Genomic DNA, 26,704 nt, shown 5'->3' with positions numbered 1-26,704 from the left:
CGGCTCTAGGGAGCACGGTATGGGTCTTCGCACTGACGGAGTTACTCGAGACGCTCGGTACGCGGTGGACACTAGGAATTCTCGCCATGTTCAGCTTCGGAGTCCTGTCCACTTCTAGTGCGCTCGCCCTTCCACCCCGAAAGTTCGAAAGACGGTCTACCGATATAGTCGGTTGGAAGGTCTTCAAGGATCCGCTTTTCGCTTCACTCGCAGTCGCAAACCTAGTACATCCGTTGACGATGGCAATACCCATGGTGTTCGGGCCCGAGTTTGCTCAGTCCATAGGAACAGGCATCATCCACGGGTCATACCTTTTGGCCATCAACACAGGAGTAGGGATCCCAGGTAGGCTATGCACCGGCTGGCTGTCAGACAAGATTGGACATCTGAACATGCTCATTGTTGCCACTGCTGTGTACGCCATCGCAACGTGGGCATTCTGGCTATCTGCTGCAATGACGAGCAACGTGGGACTCTACATCTGTATGAGTGTCTGCCACGGGCTGAGCAACGGCGTCTTCAACGTCGTCATAAACTCGGCGCAGAAGATGCTGTTTGGCTCGGAGATGTACTATCCCAAGAGTGGTATGATGACCAGTATACGCGGAGTCGGTTTTGTCGTCAGCGCACCGATAGCAGGCGCGTTGGTGTCGAGAGTCGCCGGTGTAGACTTGCAAGGCAGAGACTTTGTGAGGGTGATTGTTTATACCGGATCCTTGTTGACGATCTCGCTATTCTGTCTCTTGAACGTTCGATGGTTGGATGCGAAGAAGAACGGGTGGAAGCTGGTGCGTTAGTCTAAAAGTTGGGTATCGGTCAGCCTTGGGGGGACAAATTGCTGGTGTGTTGGCGTATTTGTGAAGGATGTTAGTGTAGTTGAATGGCGCGCGAAGCTCCTACTTGGTGTTCCGTCCTGCTCTTGCCATGATAGCGTAATTGAGATTGTCTTGTGGTACACCGATGAGACTTGTACATGTGTGTGCCCCACTTTTCGAATGCTGCACTTGTTCCTTTCCAACGCGATACTCCACTGCGCCGCCCGCGGTGGACACTAGAGCATGTGGATATTCTCAACCTCGCGCGTTGCTATGCGAAGTTGTTATTGCACGGCGTGTACACACGTATACTCTGCCACGTCGCAGCACTCGGTGCAGGTACTGGTCCGACGTGCCAGGGCTACCCGGGAGATGCATGACTGGGTCGCACAACAGCCGGACACCTGCGTCGATGAGCCCTGCATATCGGGGCCTCTCACGATGTCATCAGATTGTGCAAGTCGCGAAGTCGATGGGGAAATTGGTGTGGCTGGACGAGATTGTGATGATGCATGGTGATAGGGTTTAGCGAGCTGCACTCCGCCTGTTCCTCGCGCCGTAGATCGTCGCTTCCTTGCGTGTCGTGACCGCCCAAACAACGGCCCCGTCGAGCCAATTCACCCTCAGATGCGCGTCGCCGTCTGATGCACGACCGCCCAAGCTGCAGCTTCTTTGCCCCTTCACCGTCACCACTCTAGACCGCACTCACCCCGCTCAATTGCGCGCTCACGTCCCTTTTTTGATAGCGGCCGGATCCCCGTTCCGCAGGCGCAGCAGAGAATCCCTACCAACCACGCGATATTCACCTCACCTCGCCCTCCACCAGCAAGCAGGCGCGCCTAGTGCCATGACGTCTTTCTGAGATGTCTGCTAGCCATCGCAAACCTCCTCCACCACTGACCTGGAGGCCGCGATGTCGCTTACGCCCTCCAATCCCCGGATGATGAGCCCAGCCATCGGGTCCGGCATCAAGCTCAATCCCTCTCCCTCCCCATTCTTCAAGACGACCCCGCGCTCGCCCGTCAAGGCTGGACGCGCCGAAGCCAGCCTTGCCTTGCGCCAGGTCATCGGCACCACGACCAATTCGGCCAATGCCTTTGACAGCCTGCCGTCGGCGAGCACCTTTGGCTACACGGCGGGTGCTGCCGCTGTCATTGCGTGCATAGACGACCAAGGCCGTGTCACCCAGCGCTTCTACCGCGCACGCCCGACCACCAACCCCATCAATCCCTCGGCTTCCATCTATGGCGGGCCCTCCACCCCGACCCAGAATGAGAGTCGCAACCGCACCGCCGTCTCGTTGCGCGACGCCGGCTTCGGGGGCTCACCACTGCCGTCCCCCAGTGCGCCCGACTGGGCAGACTCACCGAGCAACAGAGCTTGGAACATGAAAGAGAAGATCAAGGCGGCAACCTGTGTCAGTTTCAGTCCTGACGGGAAATTCTTCGCCGTCGGAGAGGTGAGACATGTGTCGACTTCATGCTGCATCATCCTAACTTATTCCAGACGGGCTACAAACCGCGTGTACTCATCTTCTCTGCCTCTTCAGACGCCCCCTCGGACACGCCCCTCACGTCCCTCTCGGATCACACCTTCGGCGTCAACTGCGTAGCCTTCAGCCCCGACTCGCGCTTCCTTGCTAGCTTAGGCTCAGCTAACGATGGCTTCTTATACATCTGGCACATCAACTCCCGCACCGGAGCTGCCACGCTACATGCTAGCAACAAGTGCGTCAGCCACATCAATCGAATGGCATGGATGGGAAACAAGCTCGTCACTGTCGGTGTTCGCCATGTCAAGGTCTGGAAGATCGATGACCTCAACGCCACAATGCGCATTAGCAAGGCGCGCCAGAGCGATGTTTCGTTTCTCTCAGGTTCGACCCACAAGACATTACCAGGGAGAAACTGCATCCTAGAGAATTTGAAGGAGTCTACATTCACAAGCGTCGTCGCTATAGCCCGGAACAAGGCCATCGTGGCTTCTGACAAGGGAGACATATGTCTCATCGACGATACCGAATCCGACCACCGCTTCTCGAGACTGGTTGATGCCGGCTTTCCTGTCAGTTCTCTAGCAGTCGACGTCAAGGGACGACTACACATCGCCGGTAGCCAAGGCGCGCTCAAAACCTTCAACATAAAAGAGATGATTGGAAGACTGACTCCGCCGCCCTCGCCTCCACCGCGCATAGAGTCTCCATCCATCTCGGTCACGGACAGCAGCCAAATCGGTGTAATTGCTTGTCTCAAAGACTACCTTATTACTGTCGATGCCCACCGAGCAATTCGACTGTCGCAACTTTGCTCCGAAGACGACGAAGGCGTCGTCGGCAACGTCGTCCACACATTGCCTGCGCACGGGCATGCTGTGTTAGGAGTACACGCTGGTCTCACACAACCGAACGTTTTCGAGGCTTCATACTACACATGGGCAGCTGATGGGACTGTCATCTTCTGGAGTCAAGGATTCTGTAAAGGTTCGCTTCAAGTACAGCTTGAGCAGCTGGAGGATCCCGAGGCCGTTCCGAACGAACTACGGACAGTTCGCGTCTCTGCCGATGGCGCTTTCCTCGTCGCTGGAGACAAGTATGGCGTTCTGCGGTTCATCAATTGCAACACCAAAACCTGCACATTAGAGTTCAAGGCTCACGCCAGTGAAATCACTAGCATCGCCATACACGAAGAGCCGAATATCACTTTTGTCGCATCCGCCAGTCGAGATCGCACCGTTCAAGTGTTCACCCGATTAGAGCAGACCTGGGATCTACTGCAAACCTTGGATGAGCATGTGGGAGCAGTAAACGGGGTTTCCTTCTCACGAAATGGCACTCGTCTAGTCTCGTCTTCCAGCGATCGAAGCCTCGTCGTCCGCGAACTGTTGTCTCTCGAGGAGGCTCGTGGAACGACCCGCGCTTTTGTCATGTCACGCGCTATCATGTTGAAGGCAACCCCAGTGTCGTCAGCTTGGGACGTTGATCAGGATGATGTCTTGCTTGTGTCAACCATCGACCGTCAAGTCCACAAATTCGACATTCGGACAGGTCAAAGTCTCAGCAACTTCCGTGCATGCGACACTGATGGTGGGGATGCCGTTGTTTTATCTTCCCTCGTTCACATACCACGTAATTGGGGCGCTCCACTAATAGCTGGTGTGTCGAGCACCGATAAGTCGATACGCGTTTACGATGAAAGCGGCTCTTTGGTTGCTCGTGACTGGGGCCATACTGAAGGTGTCTCTGATATCGCGCTTGTGGAAACACCTGGGCAAGTGAGTGAAGAGTTGGGCGAGAAGTCACTGGTCACAGTAGCAGTAGACGGGACTATATTTGCATGGGCTTTGGCTTTACAAGCTCCCAATCGTCAAGACATATCAAAGTCGATGGATTTGCTCGCCCCAAATACGCCTTCCAACCAGGATCTGCTATCCAACAAGCCACCTCTACGACGCGTATTCTCACAATCCGAATTAGCACGTTTTCAACGCTCACCCGTGGAAGAGACTCCTCCGAACACTGGGAGCAAGTCTCCAAAGCTGCGTAAAAAAGTATCAAAATTCTCCTTGGCTCCAACGCCGAAACTTGATCCATCTCCTATGCCTACAAGTTCACGCGAAGGCCGAATAACAGCATGGAATGGCGGGGGTACAATACGCAAGAACAAGAACCGCTCCCCATCGCCACCTAGCCCTAAAAACCCACAACTCGGCAAACGTCGCGCCTCCATGGACGCCAGAAGTCGCGCGAAAGCACCTGTCAGCGACTCTAGCAAGATCGGAGCGTCAACCGAGAGTTTATGCAGGACACTGCGAGCCTACAGGAAACGTCTTGCAAACACTAGCGACACTATTAGCCCAGAGATAGCAAAAGAGGTTGAAAGAGAGCTTGCGGCTACCGCGAGGGCAATTGGTGAAAGGATAAAATCCAAGGCCTTTGAGGAGACGGTCATGGTCAAATTACTGGATCAGTATTCCGAACGGTTGGTGACCATGCTGGATGAGAAGATCGCAGCTAGCGTTGCACAACGGGTACGCGAAAGTAGCGTTGGCAACTTCTCAGACAGTGCAGATTCGCCCGTTCTTGCACAGCATCCATCAAGAAGTAGAGCAGGTAGTGAGGAAATCGGAACGGGTCGTGTAGATGATTTGGAGTCGGGAACCGAAGCCCTGGTCTTAGAGACCACGGAAAGGTGATGATGGAATGAAGGTGTTGAAACACCAACGTGGGTACAGGGGCGCAACCCGTCAGGACTTCGGCGCCCGGGTCAGTTTTCATGATTCATATGGCCAGGTCGGCGTTCAATGGATTATATATCCAGCAAGTAAGCGGCGTTTAGGATAAGAGAGCTCAAAGCTCAGCATGACATGGCGTTTGATGGAGGTTGGCCAATTGGTCGACGAGCAATGCTCCGCTAGTACTACAGCATAGGAGATAATCGTAGTCCTTAGTAAGATTTCCTCTCTTTCCAAGAGCCTTCCGTGCGCGTTAGTTCTGCTGTCCTCGCATGCATCGTGATGATGTGCTTCCTCTCGGTCACAGGAACAGAGCGAGGGCCCAATCAGCTAGCGCACTTGGGCCTAGTCCGTACCCTTACAATGCTCCCCTTCCTCGTTGGAGCAACGCAGCTTTCAGGCAAATCGTCCTCGGAGCAGAACGATCGAAGAAGCCGTTGATGTCTACAGTCTCGCAACCCAGCATCACTTGATTGGTGTAGTTCTGATGTGACATCATATCTAACTAAGCATGAGGCAAGAGATGGCAAATGGCGAACACTACATTGCAGCGATGTAGCAAGGTACTCCATTCATAATACCAATATCCCCTAGTTTATTCCTCATGAAACGCTTCCTCGCCCACATCGACACTTCAACACGCACAATGTTCCCTCCCGTTACCTCACTATCCGCCACTTCACGTACACCTACATCCCCACGGCCAGCCCGTCTCGACGACTACCTAGGCCTCTCCCACCCACCACTCGCCCAGAAATCCTGCATCGTAAAGCCCCTCTCCATTAAGAAGTATAGATCCGAGAAGAAGAATTGGGTATATAAAGCAGCCGAAATCTGGTAATTCCCCTCTACCAGTGTCCACCGAAAGCGTAATATGAAATGTGCCCCTCTCCATAGCAGTTGAAGACGGACACGACGGCTCCGTACCAGGCTTCCTCCATTTACCGCCTACAACATCAGCCACGCCGTCTACCAGAACAGCAGCAATCCTGCTCTCAGGCGCAGGTGGCGGTTTCGTGGGTCCATCATCTATATACCTTTCTCTAGCCGATAAGCTGGCTTCGTTGAAGCAGCCCGTACCTGCGTTACGACTGGACTACAGATATCCCGCGCGCAACAAGTACTGCGTTAGAGCTGTGCTAGCCGCTATGAAAGAACTACAGGACTTGTATCAAATCGACAAGTTCATGTTAGTAGGCTGTTCATTCGGTGGCGCACCCGTCTTTACTATTGGTGGGCAAGACAAGAGAGTCGTGGGGTGCGCAACGGTTGCTAGTCAGACTGCAGAAACGGAGGGGATACGATTTCTTGCGCCGCGGCCGGTATTGCTTCTTCATGGAACGGGGGATCGAACGCTGAGTCCGCGGTGCTCGGACAGACTGTACGATATGTATGGGGATGGGGGCGAAAGGGAATTAAAACTTTTCGAGGGAGATGACCATGCGTTGACGCGGAATTCGCTCGAGACGGAGCAGTGGATTGGTGGGTTCGTGCTTAGGTGTGCTGGGTTGGATCCTGAAGGTGGGAAGGAAGGGTTGGCGGAGAAGTCGGTGGGTGAGGAGGAGAAGGCTGTGTTGATGGAGAGGGGTGGTGATCTGAGGGGAGGGGAGAGTGTGGTGTAGTGGTGAGATTCATGATAAGAGGGATCTTGCTATCTTTTCAGACTCCTCAAATCGCGTTCCAGTAGTGGGTATGTTTTGATCTGATGGCTGAGCTGAGTGATGCACCTGCAAGAACAGTAAGCCCGGATGCTTCGAAGTTCTGCCTATTACGCCCGGCGCCCAGGCTTGTCAATACGAAGTCGATAGCTACGCCTTCGCTTGGATATATTCAATGTTTAATTATATAACAGAGATGTTGCTACGCGGTTAAGGAACCTGCGTGATAGACCGCGGCTGTAGAAGACGAACCAATCGGGGACAATGTTGTGTGTGGCTCGAGATATCTCATGCGCCACATGACTGCAGGTGTGGAAGACAAAGCAATCGCCAAAAAGGAGCAAATATATCATATACCTAATATTGTCGAAGTCTTTCCTGGTTTGTCTTCTTTTTTGCCTTCCTTTCTCTTGCACTTGCATCGCAACCATGAGTTTCAATGGAGCGAACTGTATTCTCTTACCGGCTCTTGAAGCGGTCATCGCACGCTATGTGCTTGCAGAATGTCTCCCGGACACCTCTCTCACGACGTACTGGCTAGCTTTTACCATTCTCAACAACACAGTCCTCATCTTCCACAATATGATCCTCTATCCTTTCTTCCTTAGCCCACTGCGCAATCTGCCGCAACCCAAAGGCTTCATCCCGCTCTTCGGCCACGGCCGATTGCTATTGAAGAAGCGTCAGGCAGGCGGGGACTGGCATCTGCAAACCATGAAGACAGTGCCCAACGACGGCATCATCCTCCGACGAGGGTTTCTTCATACTACAAGACTTATCCTGACTACGCCGGCAGCACTGGCAGATGTAGTGGTGCACAAGAGCTATGATTTCGAGAAACCGTCTCGAGCAAGAAGGTTCCTGATGAGGTTCCTGGGAGAGGGCTTGTTGCTAAGTGAAGGAGAAGAGCACAGGCTACAGCGGAAGAGGTTAGCGCCTGCGTTCCACTTCAGGAACGTTAAAGAATTGTATCCTGTGTTTTGCGCAAAGTCGATGGAGTTCTGCGGCGCGATTAGGCAGGAGCTTTTTGGGCGACCAGATGGCGTATTGGATATCTGTCAGTATACATCGCGGGTGACGTTGGACCTCATCTGTCTCGCTGGTATGGGTCGGGATACCGGGTCTCTGTTGAACGCCGATGACGAGTTGATCAAGAACTACGAGGAGATTCTGGAGCCCTCCGCGGAGAAGATGTGGTACTATGTGGCTAACATTGTCCTACCGCCTTGGCTGGTCAGCATCCTACCCTGGAAGCTGCATGAGCGGGCCAGGGTTACGACGAGGAATTTGCGCAGGATTTGTTCCGAGTTTGTAGCGGAGCGGAGGGCAAAGATGCAGCATAAGGATGCCGAGAGCCGTGACATTTGTCGATCATGATACGCGACAGCCAACTGTCGGATAAGAACCTGGTTGATCAACTCCTCACCTTGTTAGCCGCAGGGTTAGTACCCCTACCTTCAAGTCCACTCGTGCACAAAGCTGACCGGTATAGTCATGAAAGTACGTCTTCTGCCTTGATATGGACGTCTCACCTATTGGCTCAGCACCCAGCCGTTCAAACGCGTCTTCGCTCCGAGATCCAGCAATGTATCCCTGATCTAGGAGTCCTCTCAGACTCCAGCTTCAATTCCGCCAGCCTTTTGGAGAATATGCCCTACCTCAACTGCGTCCTTAACGAAGTCCTGCGCCTCTTCCCCCCAGTTCCCATCACGGCGCGCGTCGCCATCAGAGACACGGTAGTCTGTGGCCAAATCATACCCAGCGGTACCATGGTATGGATCGCTCCATGGGCGATAAACCGCAATCCGCAGCTGTGGGGCCCGGACTCTGAAAAATGCGTACCCGAGCGTTGGATCGACAGCAAGACGGGGCGCGCGACGATGAACGGTGGGGCGGACAGCAACTACAGTTTTCTCACGTTTTTGCATGGGCCTAGGAGCTGTACAGGAGAGAGATTTGCGAGAGCCGAGCTAAGGGCGCTTGTTGCGGCGTTTGTGGGGAGCTTCGAGTTGGAAATGGAAAACCCTAAAGAGAAGGTTGTCGTAGGTGGTGCGATCGCTAGTAAGCCGAGGAATGGGATGAAGCTTAAGCTGAAGAACGTGCAGTGGGGTCCTTGAGAGTTCTGGTGGTTCTGCACGTGGGTAGCGATCGCGGCTGCTACCGTATCATGCTAGGTCCTTTGACTGGCGGAAGTGAATCGCCATGCGCGATGCCGGATTTAGTGAATACTTCCTGTTTTCGTCAAGATCGTAGCATGAGAATCCTGCTGCGGAGGCTTTGCTTTTCTGCATCTACCGTGATGAGCGTAGAAGAGCTGCGTACTAGTGTCGGTGGCAGCCTGGATACAGACTAATACAATGCGGTGGCTGCATCTCAACCAGGATTCGCTATCGCTTCTATAAGCACCAGACGCGAATGCGATGAGTCCACCGAATGAGAGCAGTTGGCCCCATAAACGTTGCCAGGTACGGCTAAAAACGGTGGTAAATACTGAGTCGCAAGTGCTCTGTTGAGGAATGTGCGGGGATGGTGGCCTCGATTGTCTTCCAGCTACTTCGAAATGGGGAGGATCCGAGGACTATGGTGTCCACAGCTTATCTTGACTCGTCTCTAGGCTCGTATGTTGATTTCTTGACTTGTCTTTATAGTTTCCGTTTCCACCATGCTCTCGACGGCAGAATAATTGAGAGTTGCAAAATCCGGCAGATGCGAGATGGTTGCGTGTAGGAAGCAGCGGATCGTGTATTGCGCAGTGATCGAATTGGAAGCACACGTTCTTGGACGTAAACGGTCGCATGAGGAAGTGTCAGAAAGACATGTATGTGTTAGTTACCGCGCGGGAGGAACGGCGGATGTGCGTCCGGACAAGTGTGAGCGCGCAGATGTTGTCATCCGAAACCTTACAAAGCCGGTTGCCGAAAGGCTAGCCACAACTGGACCGCAACATCAAGTTCTGCATCTCGGGATCTGATCGAGGTCGACTAGAGCGAGATCCTGAACAAGATCCTGTGATGCAGGATTGTGGTCTTATCGTACTTCTGTGGGACGGCGCGAATCTGCTAACTGAGTTAAACCGTATCTACCGTACAGAATTAAGCGATATGCACAAGTCGTAAGATTGGGCGTCTACTAATTGGGGGGCGTCTGTTTAGATCGGCGCGGAGTACTAAAAACTACGTGCCATGCCTGTCCGCGGAGCGTGAAACACATTGACATGTCGGAAATTTTTTGGCTGACGTAGCGACACAGCGTACGAGACTATCGCGTTGATGCGATCCTTTGACAAATTTTCCAGATCAAAGCATGAATTCTTTTTTACTCGTTGCGACGTGCCTGCAGCGGGCGCGTACGCACGTAGAGACGGACCCCACGTGCAGGGCTGATCGTGGCGAATTTACTATTGGTTGGCGGTTCTGCGGACGCCACCGAAATGTAGCCTGCCTAACGTCATGCATCAACTTGCCATTTCATAAGGTTTCATACTCAAGATGCAGGTCTTGAGTCAATTGAATAACGTTCTTGTTTCGCCGCGCAGGTGACACGACACCAATTCTGTACAAGATCCATGCTCGACAAGGCTCAGCGATCGAAAGCCCCACGTCGATAAATTCGTCCTAGTGTTAGCATGCGCGGGTGTTTCCTCGTTACGAGTTCCTCAGATATGACAACGGGGCAGAGGGTGTGCTTCTTTAGATTGACTCTCGTTGCGCTAGCTAGGGTAACTAGTCAATTCGAGTAAAGAGCGACATACCTGAACTTGACGATCAACGGTCGGCATATGTAAGTGACAAGTACATACTTTCTCGTTATCCGGTATTACTGTGCCGCAAAGCCGACTCGTCCTTCAACTTCAAGCTGGCGTACGTTCCAGGCTCAAAGTAAGAATAGTAGTGCCATTCGACTCTGTCGAACGAGTCAGCTGCCCCGCAACACCACTGACACGTCTGGTTGTGTTGCAGGGTTGGAGGCTGGCAGCTAGGACCCACGAGAGTATGATTTGCATGCTCCCACAATTGCTGAGCAAGCATTACGTGGTCCAGCTACTACTCTTATCCTATGAGGGATATCGGAATTGTATTTTCCGCCTGGATCGTATACGCAATGCCAAATAGTCCACATGTAAGATTTGGCATTAAGTTCTGCATGTCGATCGACTTTCCCGTAAACACATAGAATCCTAGTCTATGGCAAAAGCGGTACTGTAGAAGTTGGTGGCCGCATGCGAAGTGGTCCGACCACAACGCCCTGGGAAGCCAAAGTCCTGAATGGGTATCCTGGTTGACACGCAGCCGCGCAGCTTGTCGCTGGGAAATCGGTTGGCGACTGGAATTTGTGGGTGGCAAAGCTTTCATGAAGTTGAAATAGAGGAAATCACCGTTGGATGATGTTCTATAGGACACCAATAACAGGGAAAGAGTGACATCAACCCACAATAATTCTGATGATTGGGATCGGAGGGCCAGGGCTGGGGAGAAGCCAGGCGCTTATTGGCCACGGTGAAGCATCCCGACGGGATTTCCGAGGGACTGAGAAGAACCGCAAACCTTAGCTCAACAGACATCCAGCTGTAAGCGTGTATGCGTACAATTCAGGGTACATGTGAGATCAAGTGGGTAAGGCTGCATGTCCATATCCGGATTGGCAGTAGACGCTCACCTGAAGCCTCAATGCGGTCGAAGGTGATCTCGGGTAGCCGCCGTAGTCTGGGGTTCTCACATTACTCGCTCCCTTGCCGCGTCGTCTTCTTCTGTTTTGGAATTACGTTCGGTCTTTCGAACAACATCCCACGTCGATCCATGGTAAACTGCCCTGGATCATGGCATCGAACATCCCGGAGCATCATTACCAAGGAAACTATGGCTCCCCTTTGTTCGGGCAACAGAAAGTTGCGATTCCACGGCTGCAGAGAGTCGAGCAAAGACAAAGTGGACTGAAGGACAGGCGTCGAGTCCCACGGGCCTGTACTGGTGTAAGTCTGAATCGCGTACGAGATTTTTGTGCCGATGACGGGTGCTCGATTTTACACAACTCCTGGTTTAACCAGGAGTCTCAGCCGATGGGCTTTCCGATAGGCCAGTGTTTTTTGAATTTGGTACGGCTTCTGACAGCGGCATTTTTAGTGTCGCTCCCACAAGATCAAATGCACGGGCGAGAAGCCAAGGTGCAAGCATTGTGCGACCACGAATCGCGAATGCGTCTACATTTTGCCCCGGAAAGATCGATTGAAAATGTCTGTCCAGTCTCCCCTGGAAATTATGTTTGCATTGCTGACATTCCCAGCGTCACTGAACAATGCCACCAATTAACCGACTTCCTAACGCAGTTAAGGGACCGGGTAAGCACCGAGGATGGGGAAAGGATTGCCGACATTCTGGAAGATGTGAGTTGGGTCCTGATAGATCTTATGCACAAGACGCGAAAGGGAAAGACTAGAAAGCTGACATGGGCTAGATGGATGAAGACCTGTCAGAACAGAGGCGTACTCCGACCCCAATCCCCTCGCAACCAGACGTCGACAGTCATGGTTCACAAGGCAGCGGAGAGGCGAGCGGTTTCGAGCACTTCGAGCATCTTGACACTGAGGCATTGGATCTGCTGGACGAAGACTTACACAGTAGCGACGGAGCCCGGTCAACAGGATTCGTTGGCAAGAGCTCAGAAGTACAGTGGTTGCGTACAGTAGCTCTTGCTCAACAAGAAAGACCAGACGGAGAATGGTCCGGATCCAGGTCCCAACGCCGTCCTTCGAACGTTCTCAGCAACGAGCAAGTAAGCTCATTCAGCTTCTGGGCCGACTGCGATGACGTGAGTGTCAACTTTTACGTGGATCCGTATGAGCTGCCGCGACCCGATTTCGCCGAGCATCTGGTGCAATGCTACATGCTCAGAGTGCACGACTCTTTCCCGATTCTACCACGCAACTTCGTCAAACAAACTCGCGTATACTTTGCGGCGCTACGTGAGGGAAAGGCACCGCGTCTAAATCCCAAGTGGCAGGCGATCCTGAATCTTGTTTTCGCTATCGGCGCCAACTATTCGTATCTTTACAACAAGGACTGGCCGGAGGGCGATGCGAACCTGTTCCACGCAAGAGCGAGGGCTTTTGGGTTGAATGAAGCCTCCCTGACCACACATTCCGATGTACCGCAAATCCAAGGCTTGGGGCTTCTTGCGTTTTATTGGCTAAGTGTTGGACAAGTCAGTCGGTAAGTCGCAATCCGGATGGAGAGTTAGTGCCGTCTTGCTAATCAGTCCAGGGCATGGACGCTTGTCGGTGTGGCTTTGCGATCAGCCTACTCTCTCGGTCTCCATGTACGGAACGAGGACCCCTCTGCAAACGCATCAAAACGTGAGACGTTGGTGCAAACTTGGTGGAGTTTGTACTCACTTGAGAGAATTCTCAGTATCATTACTGGCCGGCCCAGCATCATTGTGGACTCGTGCTGTTCGGTGCCATTGCCTATGACGAATCCAGGAGAGGAACCCCTAGGAGAAGCGGAGACAACACATGGCATGCGTACGGTGATTGCATCACTATCAGACTCGCCCACATTTTCCGCCTCTTCAAATATCGCCGCGAACCCTCCTCACATGGCGATAGGGTCTCGGGCAACAGATGTCAACTCAGGCTCTTACTTCAGAGCTGTCGTTCAGCTGTCCATTATATCCCAAAACATTCTCACGTCTCTTTATTCCGCGGGTACGATGATCCGGTCGCCAAGTGAGATCCAACAGGATACCCATCTTCTGAGCCAGCGTCTCGATCAGTGGAGTTCCTCATTACCACCAGAGTTTAGATCGCATGAAGGATTGCGTGAACCGCATGACGTGTTCGCCCGGGAACGCGTGCTTCTCCGATTCCAGCTTTGCACCGCGCGGATCTTGCTCACACGGCCGTGCTTGACTGCACGGCGACAGCCATGGAAGGATGCGGGCGACGCAAATTTCTCGAGGCGCATGGCGGACAGCTGTATCGAAGCTGCCAGAACAATCGTCGCTTCTCTTCCAGAGGAATACAACCCTCAGATGTATGAGCAGTGTCCCTGGTGGTGTCTCGTGCATCACATGATGCAAGCCATCTCTGTCTGTCTTCTCGGTCTCTCATACCCAGCATCGACGTCTTGTGAGCCTAAAATGATGATCCATTGTACAAGAAAGGCGATCCGCTGGCTGCAGATGATGAAGGGACCCGTGGCAGAGCGCGCGCACCGTGTGGCTATCGGCTGCTTTGAGGATCTGGCGAGACGATACGACGTCGATATATCGGATTTATGGAAGCGGAAGGAGCCTTCGGTGGTGCGATCGTCGACCTCCAACAGTCGTGCAGGCCCGTCGCCGAATTCATCGGCGCAATCCGACACTATGGGTCAAGCATCAGGGTCGATACCTGGACCTTATGTTCAGGCTGGGTACGGTAGTTCAGGTGCTCAGGGTACCTCTTTCCATCCTGAGGCTTCCATGTTCGACGATAGTCACCTCATGATGAGGTGAGATGATGTCTCCTGCGGTCTAGCCATACCTTGAAGCAGCAAGGAGTGCTGGCGGATGCGGAGAAGATGAAGTCGTGTACAGACGAGGATTGATCATGAGATCCGTCGATGAGCTGGTGCATCGTTTGCAGCGATAGCGGATCCGGCGTGATGCGAAGTAAACACGGACGCAGGAGGCAGGCGCAGACAGGACGAGATAGATAATAAGTAAGCACATACAGGTATTGAATCCTACATTGAAATACTCATGTATCTCCCTAAGCGAAGCTTCGATTCGAACATGGGCGGCATTTGGCTCCGAAGCGAAGAGGGAGAAAGGGTCCGCCCTCACCCTGGCGTTGGCGAGTGTTGGTCACCGCGGAGGGTACAACAAAGCCTCGCAACGTACGAGCTTGTCCTACATTGGTTGATACTGCAGCCGGCAGTTACGCGGAGAGCGTTTCCGATGCAATCACGAATCCTTTGGTGATACTCTGACTCGGACGCGCATGACCACACAAGGGCGGAACTCCTCTTAGAGCCTCATTCAGTCCTTAATTGCTTGCTAGTGACGTATTTGCTACCAGATACATAGTATCGCCATGGATGCGAGTAATTCGAAAGACAGCTAAAGACGCAGGGGCGGCGCATTCGCCCGTGGAAGCATAGTGGTGATAGGGAGGAAGCGCGTCGCACAAGTCCTGGACAGCTGTTCCAGCTCGAACTCCGTTCTTCGGAGTATCTTCAATTGCAACGCGAAAAGCCAGCATATGATGTGCGCGACGATTATTCTGGTAGAAGAATTAGACAGGTGAATGTTTGTGCCTCAGTCTCGCATTGCCGATCGCGGCACTGTCTTTGCACAGCGCCTCGTACGCACAGAAGCTGTTCCAATTGTGCCGACGCAGTGATTGCTGCCCAAAACAGAGCGCACGTATCGCCGTGTTCGTGACGCTACTCTTGCACTCCTAATGCCCAAGTTTGGCAGGACAAAAAGTCTTGCAAGCGTGGTGGGTATGGTGCGTCGGCCCACCCAGAGGATCGCACGGCATGCGGCATGCGGCAGCTACGGCAGTGAGTAATTGTGGACTTGCAAGCGGATGCAGGTAGGGTTATCAAAGCTCGACCGTGAATTTATTGCTGTTGGTCTCGTCCGCAGGAGAGCATGAAGCAGACACTGTGCAGAGTGAAAATCGTGACCTGCTGCCTAGTTGCGCCTGCTCGTGCCATTGGGTGAGAGACCCTCTGCCGGAGTTCGCCCGCTGCTGCGCGGACGTGCGCAGTCACATGACCCTAGCGCGCCAAGGTGCTAGCGCGCTGGCTGCCAGTATATAATCTCCCGGCCCCTCGTCCTCCTTTCTCTTCTGCATCCAAGTGCTCGGGCTTTACGCTTACCAGTGAGGATTCGTCCGAGGTAGCGTTTTTGCTAGTTGAAAACTACAACTATGACCGCTCCAGTTGGTCTTCGGATCGGCTGGGAATTTTTGACACCCATTGCTAGCTTTGCGCTGCTTTTCGTTGATCTTTGCGGCTTGCCGCTCAATCGAAGAAGAGTTTGTCAGCGCCTTAATCATGACTGCTGCGACGCCCTCTGCTATGTGTCCATCAGCCTGCTCTACCTCAGCATGTCGCCGTCATCTCCCTGCTAGCATTACGACCGACTCGCGCGCCTTCTGCAACCTCAGCTGCAGCGCACTCTTACCCATCGCAAATGCAGCTCCATCTTCAACACCACAAGTCATCAAGTCCGACGCTCCTTCCCCCCGCCATGTGTCACCGCTTTCCGTACGTCGCAAGCGCTCGCAGCTCGTCGCCTATGAGGCGGTTGGTCGCTTTCCATTCGCGAGCTTCCTGCTGCATATTATTACGGCTGTGCGACACGCGTCACACCTCACAGAGTGTTTTCTCGTACCCAGACGGTCTATACGATGAAGGCGATGAAGAGCGTAGATCAGCGTTGTCTAGGACGATGCAGTCCACGGGTGCCTACTGTCGGTATGTGATCGGCTTTGCTTTCGCTTCGCGCTTGGTGCCGAAAAGTATAAATCACGCGTCGCGTCCACCGATGCTACCACATGACGATCTCCCAGACGGCTCTCCACCATGTCCCCTGGACCCCCGCGTAAAGCACCGAGCTCCCCTTGGATCTACTTGGTAGATCCATGCCGTGCGCGTTGGATCGCCGACAACATTGTCCCCATTCAAGTCACTATGCTTTCCACCAAGTCGCATGAGGCGCGTCAACGTTGCTTTCGTTCTCAGGCAAAAATTCTTCTTGGCTCCTGCGACAGCTCCCTTTCGGTCATGCATGAAATCTATGCAGACGATTTCGACATGGATGAATTTGTCGCTGATTCCAAAGACAGCGTTTGACAGGACTAAGGGAAAAGGCGACTCCGGCAGATCAAACCAATAACGGTCATCCTCGAAACAACAAGACCAGCGGCGCTTTTCAATGTGACAACTGTCGATAATTGCATGACTGGTCTAAACCCTCGGCAACGCTGTCCTAAGGAAACTTCATTGGCACCATTCCAGCCGTCCGACCGCCTGCAGAGAGATAGCGCACAAACTTTAAGGCCGACCGTGGCTATAGACGAGGCTGGAGCTTCGTAGGTTGCTTCATCACAAGGAGATCTGGCTCTGCATTCGCTTACAAGTCTGGTCACATCAATATTGGCATTCTTCTCGCTCAACGTATTCTGAGTCATAAGCGTCAGAACCGACACGCTATTGTCACAAGATGCAGAGAAGGTTGTAAACGAACAGAGTGCGCAATCCGACCCAACCTGCGTCTGAGGCCGGCATGTACCGAACCCTACACCACGTGTGACTCGGACGTGAAATCGAGCAACCGGGGATCAGCCGCGGTCGCTCCCTAGTCGAAGAGCAGGACGAGATCTCGAATTCGGCCGTTAGCGGCATGGTGCGGGCCTCATCGGTGTGCCAAAATAAGGTTAGCCTCCTATCGATCAACTCTGTTGTCATCAAATCTACCAAGATTGTGTGAGAAAGCCGCCAATTGCCTGGAGAAAACGTTATATGGTGGAGAGCGCGCCGCTGGTCTTAGGTCCGTTTCAGACCCGTAAGATAGTCCCCAAGGTTTCGGTGCACGGTCTGCGTTCGGCTAGATCTGCAGCAGGGTCATTAGTCTTGCGCCATACCATCCGAGCTGCTACACTTCGAGCACACAACATGCAGGTACGCGGGCTTGGTGGGCCAACCACAGCCCCTCACGCAATGTTCGCGCGCGACAGACTCATCCACCACACGCCACATGACATTGTCACAGCGGTTCGACAGTGTACAGACAGCCTTTCCAAACAAAACAGAACTGTCAAAGCGGCATCTAGTTATTGACATGCGACATCAACAGTTCCGCTGCGCCATGGCCTCAGCCATGCAACCTTAAAGCTAACCTAACACGGCGACTTGTTAACCGTGGCTGCCACGAGTTGGCCCTAAGGGTATAGTTGCGACATTATACCCCCTTCCTCGACTATTTCTGCCTTTTTGCTACCAAACCTGGAGCCTCGCCAGTCGCCACAAGGCAGCATTAGGTCAGTGCACCAAGCGATCTGCGGACCGTGACTATCGTACGTATGAGACGGTCGTTTTTGCAGGAACGTGCCCATGGTGTGGAGAGTCTTGTCGATATTGGTCCCCTTCGCGCTTCCAAATGCAGCATGAACGTCGCGAACCTGCGTCTCACTCAAGTCCCGGGGGTCATTGTCGTCCGACTTTCCTTACCAATGAGCGCTTTTCCTTCTTGAAATACACCGAGCCATCTTTCTAGCATTGGCTGTTGTTCGACTTCGTGCTGCGGTACCGACCTCGCACCGCATCTCCTATCCCGATCCGCTTTTGAATATCCCAATCACCACCTTCTCCGGATCAGCCATTATGAGTGCTTGAACCATGCGCATTTTCGCAGGTCTACTACTCCGAGTCCCTCAGATTTCCTGTTCTACGCACTCGTCTTTCTAATAACACTGTCAATATGGATACGAGTAGCATCACGCCCGCTGGCACCCGGGTTAATATCATTGTACTTGCTTTCACACTTGTTTCTGGCTTGGTGGTGTTTCTACGACTTTTTACGCGACTGGTAATATCCAGGGGAGCTGGACCTGAAGATGCATGCATCGTTTTTGCTATGGTAAGTGAAGCTGGTTGCGCAGCGTGCATCTTTTGCTGACGACTCATAGGTTCTTTCCATCGCACTTGCTGTGCTGACGGCGGAGCAAGTGATGAATGGCCTTGGAGAGCACGGTGCGCGAATTGAAGACGACAAGCTAGATAGACTGGAAATTGTAAGTGCAGAAAAATCATCATTCTCCGACGGTATACTTGGATATCCCGGCTCATGTGTTATGAGGTGCCTGATGAGGTGCCTGACTGCAGCACGTCTTACGGTCGTCACGACATTGAGTGATGCAGATGCGTCACCTATATGCACCGAGGGGCTTCTACCTTTCATCGCTTATCTGTATTGCGACTAACAATCACACAGTCATTCTGGGCGAGCGTCTGGGTCTACAACCTCACACTCACTGTGACAAAGATATCCATTCTTGTACAGTATCTCCGTATCTTTCCTGTAAGAAACTTCCGCATAGCGTGCTTCGCTGTCTTGGGTGTTGTCGTAGCCTACGGCGGCTGGTCGACCTTCTCGAGCGTCTTTATCTGCAGTCCCGTCGCTTTTGCATGGGACAAGTCTATCGGAAATGGACGCTGCATGAACCAACTTGTCATATGGGTTACAAATGCTGGTGTCAACATTGCGCAAGACGTAGTGATCTTTCTCATGCCATTGTCCATCGTCCGGGCCCTTCAAATACCCAAATCACAAAAAGAAGGCTTAGTGGGCATGTTCGTGCTGGGCGCTAGGTAAGCCAGCTCAGGCAGTTTCGGGTATCACCAATGCTAACGGACCAACAGCGGTACCATGGTCTCCATCATCCGACTGTATACCTTGGACGACATCGCCAACTCGACCGACGTCTCGTTCGACAACAAAGATCACGCGACACTATCTGCGGTGGAGGTGAATGTCGGAATCATTTGTGCGTGTCTACCAGCTATGCGACCGCTCTTCGCTCTGATAGCACCGCATTACTTTTCGACAGCGGCACAATACACGGATCAGCGAGCCTTCGATATCGAGCGCCAAAAGCCTGGAGCTGGCCCACGAGCGAGCGTCCGGCCTGGTACCGCAGCTACGAGGACCAGACCCAACACAGCACGAACGACCATGACTCGTCCTCCTACCGCCACTACGAGAACAGCACCGAACACGGCCAGGGATACTATCATTCGGCCCAGTACTGCCACCACATTGACGAGACCCAGCACACGGTCATCGTCGCGGCCAAACACCTCACAGGCCATGAAACTTGAGACATACACTCCACCGCGGGCAGATTCAGTTCAAAGCGACATCATGCCCCTTCAGCCACTCCCAGCAACGCTCTCTCGGACCGCAAGCGGTCGTTTCTCCATTACGAACAGCCGCCCGACCACAATCCGCATGCACAGCTACAACAACCACTCCCGCAACGCAAGCACCAGTTCTGGACGAAGCACACAGAGCACACCACGAGGGCGGTCTGCTACCCGTTTCCAAGGGAGCATTGATCCTCTCCGCATGTCGCCCGTCACACCCTTTAGCCCACCCTTCCCCGCCCCTCTACGAACCGTTTCACCGTTGGCACTGGGCCCCAATGCCCGGCAATCAAGCAGTCAGCGGACGCCATCGCCACTACCACCACGGACGCCTGTGCCGGGACAAGATAAACAGCTACCTCTCACGCCTTTCCCTGTTGGATCCGCAGACTGAACCCGACTCTAGATGATCCCTTCGCCTGCCAAAACAACCTACGATTCATCACACCTAAACAACACGCTCGTTACCCAAACATGAAGCCACAGGACATGTCCTTTCATTAGCTAATGCTACGATGAAGATACGACTCATGTCGCTCTTACGACCCGAAGCAGGCTTACTCCAGCCCGGCCAATGCAACGGTCTCAACGCCGGCAGCATCAAAGTCGCTCTTGACTATGACGACATGTCACCGCCACACTCGTTACACCACCACATCACCGATGACAACCACGATGGCCGCACACGTGCTGAGACCATGTCATTGGACAGACTCGATGTCCGCCTCGGGCGCGGGTAATAGCCCCGTCAATACCGCGCCTACAAAGGATCCGGGCCCCTTACTTAATTCACCCTTGCTACACCACGCTGGACGAAACCTTGAAACGACACGTTTGTCTACTTTCCACGCGTGCGTTTGACGCATCGCATCTTTCAGCTCATGCTCGCTTTAGACTTGTCGTCTTGCATTTTCGCATCAGCCATTCCTTCTCTAGAGCTATTCCTATCATACGTTCTCTCTTTTACGCTCAAAATATGTAATATCTAATCACTGGTGTCTGGATTTACCTACGTTCTACTCTGCATACAACCACGATTAGGATGAGGGAGCACTGAAGCGAAAAAGGTTAGATAATAATGTAATACCCAGGCAGTAGAACCAATATGGATTGTTAGATCCTATAATACACAAACACGTCAAATGCACATGCGTCGATTATGAGAGAATATGGCTTGTAGATGTAGCAGAATGCTGCTTCCTGAAACGACAGTTGTGGATGCCATTCGATATCTAAACCTCAAACCAACAATACCCATCTGTACAATATACTATGCTCCAAAACGCCAAACAGAAACGCGTCTCGCACGTGGAAGCAATCATCTGAACTTGCTGTAAATGACAGCAATGATGAGCAGCACCAAGACGGTGATGATAGCAATCGTAATGATGCGGTTCGTAGCCATCCTGCATAAAACCTCGTTAGCACTCCCTCTTGCAAGAATCAAAAAGGCATCCATCTAGACTCCACATCAACCGGAGCTTGCATGATAGATGCGAAAGAAGATGCGGGAAAAACATACCGTCTCGCCATCCCCCTCAACGTCTTAATACTCCGATCAGTATAACTCTCACTCTCCAACAGCCTCTCCCTCGTATTCGTAATCTGCTCCCTCTGCCTATGAAGATCGCTCAGTGTGCCCGCGCCAATCTGCTCCGTCTCGAGCGCGATGCGTTGGCTCTCCCTCAGCCGGCCACTCGACCTGTTGAGGCGATCGGTTCCGGAGAGGAGTTGCTGGCGCTGCTCGAGCTGCGCATCGCCACCTTCGGGGTTGTCGGTGTAGCGGTCGCCGAAGAGCTTGGCCTTGTCCGTCGTGTAGGTTTCTAGCTTGCGCTTGTGCGTGTCGAGGTCGTGTTCGAAGTTGCGGAAGCGCGCGTTGTATTTCGATTTGAGGTTGGCGGGGATGTTGGACTTTTCGAGGCGCATTTGGCCGATCTGGGAGGTGAGCGGGTTAGCAGCGCGGTCTTGTACATTGTGTTGGTGTTGTGGTGGTGGTGGTGGTGCCCGTCGCATGTGCAACAGGTGTGTTTAGGCGGCGACTCACCAGCTCTTCGGCTTCTTCCAGCGCGCGCTCTGCTCTGCTAATCGCGGCTTTCCGGGGCTCTCCACTGGTCTCTTTGATCTGCTCTATTTGCTGGCTCAGGTCGGCCTGCACCAGCTTCAACTCGGCTTCGTAGCCGCTGAAGCGCTCGGTGCCTGCATCGGCGTCGATCAGGTTGGACATGGCGGCGGTCAAGTCTGGATTGCGCAGTGTAGGCTTCGGTGTTTATGGGGGGCTATCGTCCTTGGAGTGTGAATGGCGGCCTGGGTTGGATGTGTTTGTGAATGCAGCGTCGAGCCTGGAGTCCGGAGCTCATGAGGCGCATTACGCACTTGCCAAGGTCATCCCTGCCGTGTCACGTGTGCCACTACGCTTCTGGATCTGGGGAACCTTTAAGCGGCAAGGCCACCTAACATCCTTTACTGCGTTCATATCATCACTCCTGCTTGATACGATGAAGGTACCTCCTGTCGCAGCTTGCTAGCAAAACGCATTACCCAACACGAGCGTCGTCGATGCCCAAGTTGTGATTACGTAGGTGTTGCTGTGGCCCCTTGAGAGCCACCTGCATATCAGCCGTGTCGTATAGTTCCTGACTGTCTCATGTATTCCACATGGTAGCAATGCGAAGATGCAAAGTCAGCTCCACAATAATGCTGATAATGCCATGGGCCCTAGTCTGCCGTGTCCACAAGAGAGCGGGTCTCGAACGCATGGCCAAGTGACTGTATAATGCCGCGGACCTCTTCCTGCGTTCAGAACACACAGCTGAGATTTCACAATACCTACAATGCCTACATTCCGAGCGTGCGTACTTTCCCTCGACACTAGTCATGCGCCGACTGAAACGGCATTCGCTTCAAATCGATGACATCATGACTCGCATCTTTGCAGCAGCAGCTTTCCTTTGCTCAATTTCTTTCGTCACTCTGGTGCGTCAACTCCAACCGTGTACCTGGCTGTTAGTATCCTCGCCATAATTACGCGCTAGTTGATCATGTCCGGGAAGATGGAGAAGAAGCGCATCGCCATCGTTGGCAGTGGCATATCTGGTCTGAGCGCCCTCTACGCACTTCGCAACACTCAGCATGAAGTACATCTGTTCGAGAAAGAGGAACGTCTTGGTGGTCATACAAACACTGTGCCGTGGACACACAATGGCAAGAGCACGCCTGTTGATACGGGCTTCATCGTCCTCAACACCGCTACATACCGTTCGTTCCCTACCAAAATAACATGCTTACATGGTCATAAGTCTAACGAGCGTCCAGCAAACTTCATCAAACTTCTCTCAGCGTTGCGTGTCAAGACCGTCGCCTCGGAGATGACGTTTGGCATATCTCGCGATGCTGGTGCTTTTGAATGGTCGGGCACGTCAGGCAGCTCACTCTTCGCGCAACCTTCCAATGCGCTTAAGCTCTCCTTCTGGCGCATGATATTCGACATCATCCGCTTCAATCAATTTGCTCTGGATCTTCTAGCCATCCCACCAGGTTCACCCGCAGTTGTCGCCGCTACGGAAATGAGCATCGGCGAGTATCTCGAAAGAGAAGGGTATTCAGATGCATTCAGAGATGACTACCTCATCCCAATGACAGCGTGCGTATGGAGTACGGGCGCGGATAAATGCGCTTTGGAGTTCCCGGCATTGACTTTGGTACGGTTCATGTGGAACCACCACCTACTTAGTACCATAGCAGAGAGACCACCTTGGTTGACTGTTGAAGGAGGATCTAGCAAATACATAGATGCGGTCCTGGACCTAGCTGGCAATTGCGAAGGCCATCTTGGAACGCCGGTTCTGGCGGCAACAAGGAAAGGTGATAAAGTCGAATTAAGGCTGGGTGGAAGGGGAGAAGGTCAGACAGAGGCTTTTGACGAAGTAGTGCTTGCTTGTCATGGAGACCAGGCGAGATGGATGTTGGGTGACGAGGCGACAGCGACGGAAAAGGACATCCTGGACGCATTCGAAACCACACCAAACACAGCATACCTGCATTCTGATCTTTCGGTGAGTCTTGGATGCTTTAAATATACTCAATTATTGCTAACAACACCCAGCTCATGCCTCAACGACGCACAGCATGGTCTGCCTGGAACTACCTCACCACCTCCAAGCAGACAACACCATCATCCGCAAACTTGACAACTTCTTCTGGCGCCCTCCAGACCGTCTGCCTGACCTACGACATGAACACTTTGCAGCACATCCCGCGTGACGTCTACAAGAATGTCCTCGTTACTCTCAACCCACCACATCCTCCCTCTCCTGCCCTCACCCAGGCAACATACCAATACCGACATCCGCTTTACAACTCGCGCATGGTATTTGCGCAAGACCGTCTCCACGAGATCCAAGGAAAGCAAGGTATTTGGTACGCAGGCGCATGGACAGGATACGGTTTCCACGAAGACGGATGCCGGAATGGATTGCAGGTAGGAGAAGCTTTGGGTGGCGATGCCGGATGGGAAGTAATAGATGCCAAATTCATGAGGGGAAGGAAACCAGTTCTGGAGTGGAAGGATCAGGCTGTGAGGATCGTCATCATGTTGGTTCAGCTGTGGGTCAGCATCTTGGAAGGATTCGCGGGTGTGAAGAGACAAAAGGGCATGGCATTGAAGGTAAATGGGAAGAAGCAGCTATAGCCCTGGTACCAACCAAACCCCAAACGTAGTAATCTCTCCTCTTCTCGGTCTACTGCTCAACCACGTCTACCATGATCCGCCCAACTCCCCTCTACCATCCACTAGCGACGGCGTAGCACAAGCTTCCTCGGCTCAGGCGTCAGCAGACCATCAGGCGCATCTGACAGATCCTCCGACAGCGGGCTAGTGAAGCGAGCCTGATACTCAGCAGTGGTATCTCGCTTGCACTTCTTCCCGGGACTAAGATCAAAAGTGACAGTCTTCTTGCGCTTTTGGCTAGTACCCATGCTCCTCGCCGGCCGCAACGGAGTAGTGAAAGCGACATCCTGCTCGGGAGTGACTTCGCGCAGCATCGGCTCGGGCGAACTCGGTGGGATCCAGACATAGCCGATTGGGAGGCCACCCCTCAGCTCCGCGTAGTGCACAAGCGGAGGGTTGAACTCGAGTTTGACCTCTTCAGGTGTAGATGCAGGCGCCTCGCCCAGGTCGAAGTAGGCAGGAACGTGGTAGGGATCGTCCTCCGTAGGCTCCAGGGGGGTGTCATCCTGGGCCGAAGGACAGATCCCGAGGGTCTTGTGGCCGCCAACTGGTAGGTTGACGTAGCCGGCGTATGCTCTGAACTTGGTGACGACCTCCCCGGGGGTGGGATGGTAGTTGATCTTGTCGTTGGCTGGGCGCTTGTAGCTGCCCTGGTTGGTCATGTTGAAGGAATTCGCGAGCGATCCCTGGAAGTAGTTATTAGTATGCTGTACAATATCCGCAGAGATTGTGTGTGACGATGAGGTTGAGCAAGAGAAACTTCCCACGCGAAAAGTTTTCTCATGCTTCCAGTCTCATGAGTGGTGATGGTGATAGTTGAAGCATGCTGCTTATGTCTTCGAATTCGTGAAGTGAAGGTGAAAGACATACCTATCAACCCAGACCCATACTCGCGGCCTTACATTGAACGCTCACTGCCTGCTGAGTTCCTCCTCACATGGCCTGGTCGCCACATGATCTGCTCTTGCCATTCTGTGGAGGCACTGTGACCACTTCGAGTGATTGAGGATGTTCGTGCCCGGTTCTTCGCATCGATATGTCTTTTGATATCGTTATCCCATCTGAGATACTGCTGAAAAGCAGTGATAACGTGAGGCGACATGATAGGCATTGGTGCTGTGTTCGACAGATAACTATACGTGATGTATACGACGAGGAAGAGGAATGGTATACGGCACTCTCAAAGAGGGAACTACGGACTATATGCTACGAAGACGCGGCTCCGGGTTCACGATCCACTCCAGACAGCACACCGCTATGGGGAAGACAACACCAAGCGGTCTAGCAAAGGGAATTACATCCAAGTCTAGCCTCGTCAACAGCCTCAACGATCGCGCACGCATGATAAGAGTCATTCCACGGAACCAGCTCTGCGCGTGGAGCACACGCTGCAGACCAAATGTGCGACATAAGCGTTTGCATCCTACGTGCAGCATCTTGGACAATACAGAACAATGATTGGTGCGTTCCTGCACCTAGATCTCCATTACTGCGGGTTTGCACGTGAAGCGAACGATCGTGGTGGGAAATGAGGCTCAAGCGGTGTGTCTGATGGTTGAGCTGACACGTGTCTGCGAAGTGACTATACCGCTTTGGGACGCGCGCGACAGGCATTGTGGCGCGAGGCTTGCTATCGCGCTCCTGTCACCTACCATCCCGCAACAAACTTGGTTCAGGGGCGTCGTCTTTGTGCATGTCGCCCACGCTGGCTGTGGGGGTATCCGCGGCCGTATACCTCCCGCGTAATGCGCGACACGCCCTCTGCACTACGCCCACGGACACCTCACGCGCCGATCGAATTCTCACACTCTGCGCCAGGTCCCCGTAGCTAACCTTTCAGTCACTGAACGCGCGATTTTGGCGGTGCTCTTGCTCAACAGTAGCAGCCTCTATCAGAAAAACGAAGGTCTACACATTGCATGGCCATTATGGCTGGTGCCCCGCATACCAATATACCTGATTGCACGGCCTGTGGGGTCAATCCGGCTATGCGGAGCTCGCTCTCATCACAAGCCACAGATGGCTACATGGAAAACCTTCGGATGCTTTCGAGATGCGGGACGAATTGAGCTTCGACCTTTTTATCACACATTGTGTGCCATTATCCTCTTCCGCTTTGTATATCGCTCCGTACGTCAGAGCGGGTGGACTTCTCACGTATGGGTCATCACCGAACAAATCCATACTTAGAACCCTCGAATAGCAACACGCTGAACAATCAGTGAGCTTCGTGCCTCATGGCCGACTTCCAGCAGAAGGGGCCTGGAGATTGGCTGTAATGTGTTTCACAGAACCCATATGAACAATAACTCACCCAACCCGGCACTTGCTCTGCTCAACAGACACGTCCAGCATTCACTC

At 53.1% G+C, this 26,704-nt stretch overlaps 7 protein-coding genes across 7 annotated transcripts; 5 read left to right on the top strand and 2 right to left on the bottom strand.

Moving 5' to 3' along the window:
* Nucleotides 1–1,728: 1,728 nt before the first annotated feature.
* Nucleotides 1,729–5,006, top strand: J4E78_006228 (uncharacterized protein; the record flags this gene model as incomplete). Its single annotated transcript, XM_049366841.1, has 2 exons — nucleotides 1,729–2,274; nucleotides 2,322–5,006. 2 exons carry the CDS (start codon nucleotides 1,729–1,731, stop codon nucleotides 5,004–5,006), a joined length of 3,231 nt encoding a protein of 1,076 aa, XP_049221547.1.
* A 2,126-nt stretch (nucleotides 5,007–7,132) lies between these two features.
* Nucleotides 7,133–8,080, top strand: J4E78_006227 (uncharacterized protein; the record flags this gene model as incomplete). Its single annotated transcript, XM_049366840.1, has 1 exon — nucleotides 7,133–8,080. The coding sequence occupies one exon, from the start codon at nucleotides 7,133–7,135 to the stop codon at nucleotides 8,078–8,080; it is 948 nt and encodes a 315-aa protein (XP_049221546.1).
* Nucleotides 8,081–11,931: 3,851 nt separating this feature from the next.
* On the top strand, nucleotides 11,932–12,913 carry J4E78_006226 (uncharacterized protein; the record flags this gene model as incomplete). Its single annotated transcript, XM_049366839.1, has 3 exons — nucleotides 11,932–11,937; nucleotides 12,027–12,083; nucleotides 12,155–12,913. The coding sequence occupies 3 exons, from the start codon at nucleotides 11,932–11,934 to the stop codon at nucleotides 12,911–12,913; spliced, it is 822 nt and encodes a 273-aa protein (XP_049221545.1).
* A 6,207-nt stretch (nucleotides 12,914–19,120) lies between these two features.
* J4E78_006225 (uncharacterized protein) lies at nucleotides 19,121–20,357 on the top strand (the record flags this gene model as incomplete). Its single annotated transcript, XM_049366838.1, has 2 exons — nucleotides 19,121–19,382; nucleotides 20,173–20,357. 2 exons carry the CDS (start codon nucleotides 19,121–19,123, stop codon nucleotides 20,355–20,357), a joined length of 447 nt encoding a protein of 148 aa, XP_049221544.1.
* Nucleotides 20,358–20,935: 578 nt separating this feature from the next.
* J4E78_006224 (uncharacterized protein) lies at nucleotides 20,936–21,841 on the bottom strand (the record flags this gene model as incomplete). The annotated part of the gene is made up of 3 exons (XM_049366837.1): nucleotides 20,936–21,023; nucleotides 21,140–21,552; nucleotides 21,662–21,841. The coding sequence occupies 3 exons, from the start codon at nucleotides 21,839–21,841 to the stop codon at nucleotides 20,936–20,938; spliced, it is 681 nt and encodes a 226-aa protein (XP_049221543.1).
* Nucleotides 21,842–22,655: 814 nt separating this feature from the next.
* Nucleotides 22,656–24,304, top strand: J4E78_006223 (uncharacterized protein; the record flags this gene model as incomplete). Its single annotated transcript, XM_049366836.1, has 2 exons — nucleotides 22,656–23,669; nucleotides 23,720–24,304. The coding sequence occupies 2 exons, from the start codon at nucleotides 22,656–22,658 to the stop codon at nucleotides 24,302–24,304; spliced, it is 1,599 nt and encodes a 532-aa protein (XP_049221542.1).
* A 101-nt stretch (nucleotides 24,305–24,405) lies between these two features.
* Nucleotides 24,406–25,005, bottom strand: J4E78_006222 (uncharacterized protein; the record flags this gene model as incomplete). Its single annotated transcript, XM_049366835.1, has 1 exon — nucleotides 24,406–25,005. The coding sequence occupies one exon, from the start codon at nucleotides 25,003–25,005 to the stop codon at nucleotides 24,406–24,408; it is 600 nt and encodes a 199-aa protein (XP_049221541.1).
* Between the last annotated feature and the right edge of the window lie 1,699 nt (nucleotides 25,006–26,704).

The sequence above is a fragment of the Alternaria triticimaculans genome (assembly GCF_023758025.1).
Source record: "Alternaria triticimaculans strain BMP 0046 chromosome Unknown scaffold_8, whole genome shotgun sequence".
Lineage (NCBI taxonomy): Eukaryota > Fungi > Ascomycota > Dothideomycetes > Pleosporales > Pleosporaceae > Alternaria > Alternaria triticimaculans.
The sequence above is the reverse complement of the archived record's forward strand: the minus strand, read 5'-3'. Positions and strand labels throughout refer to the sequence as shown.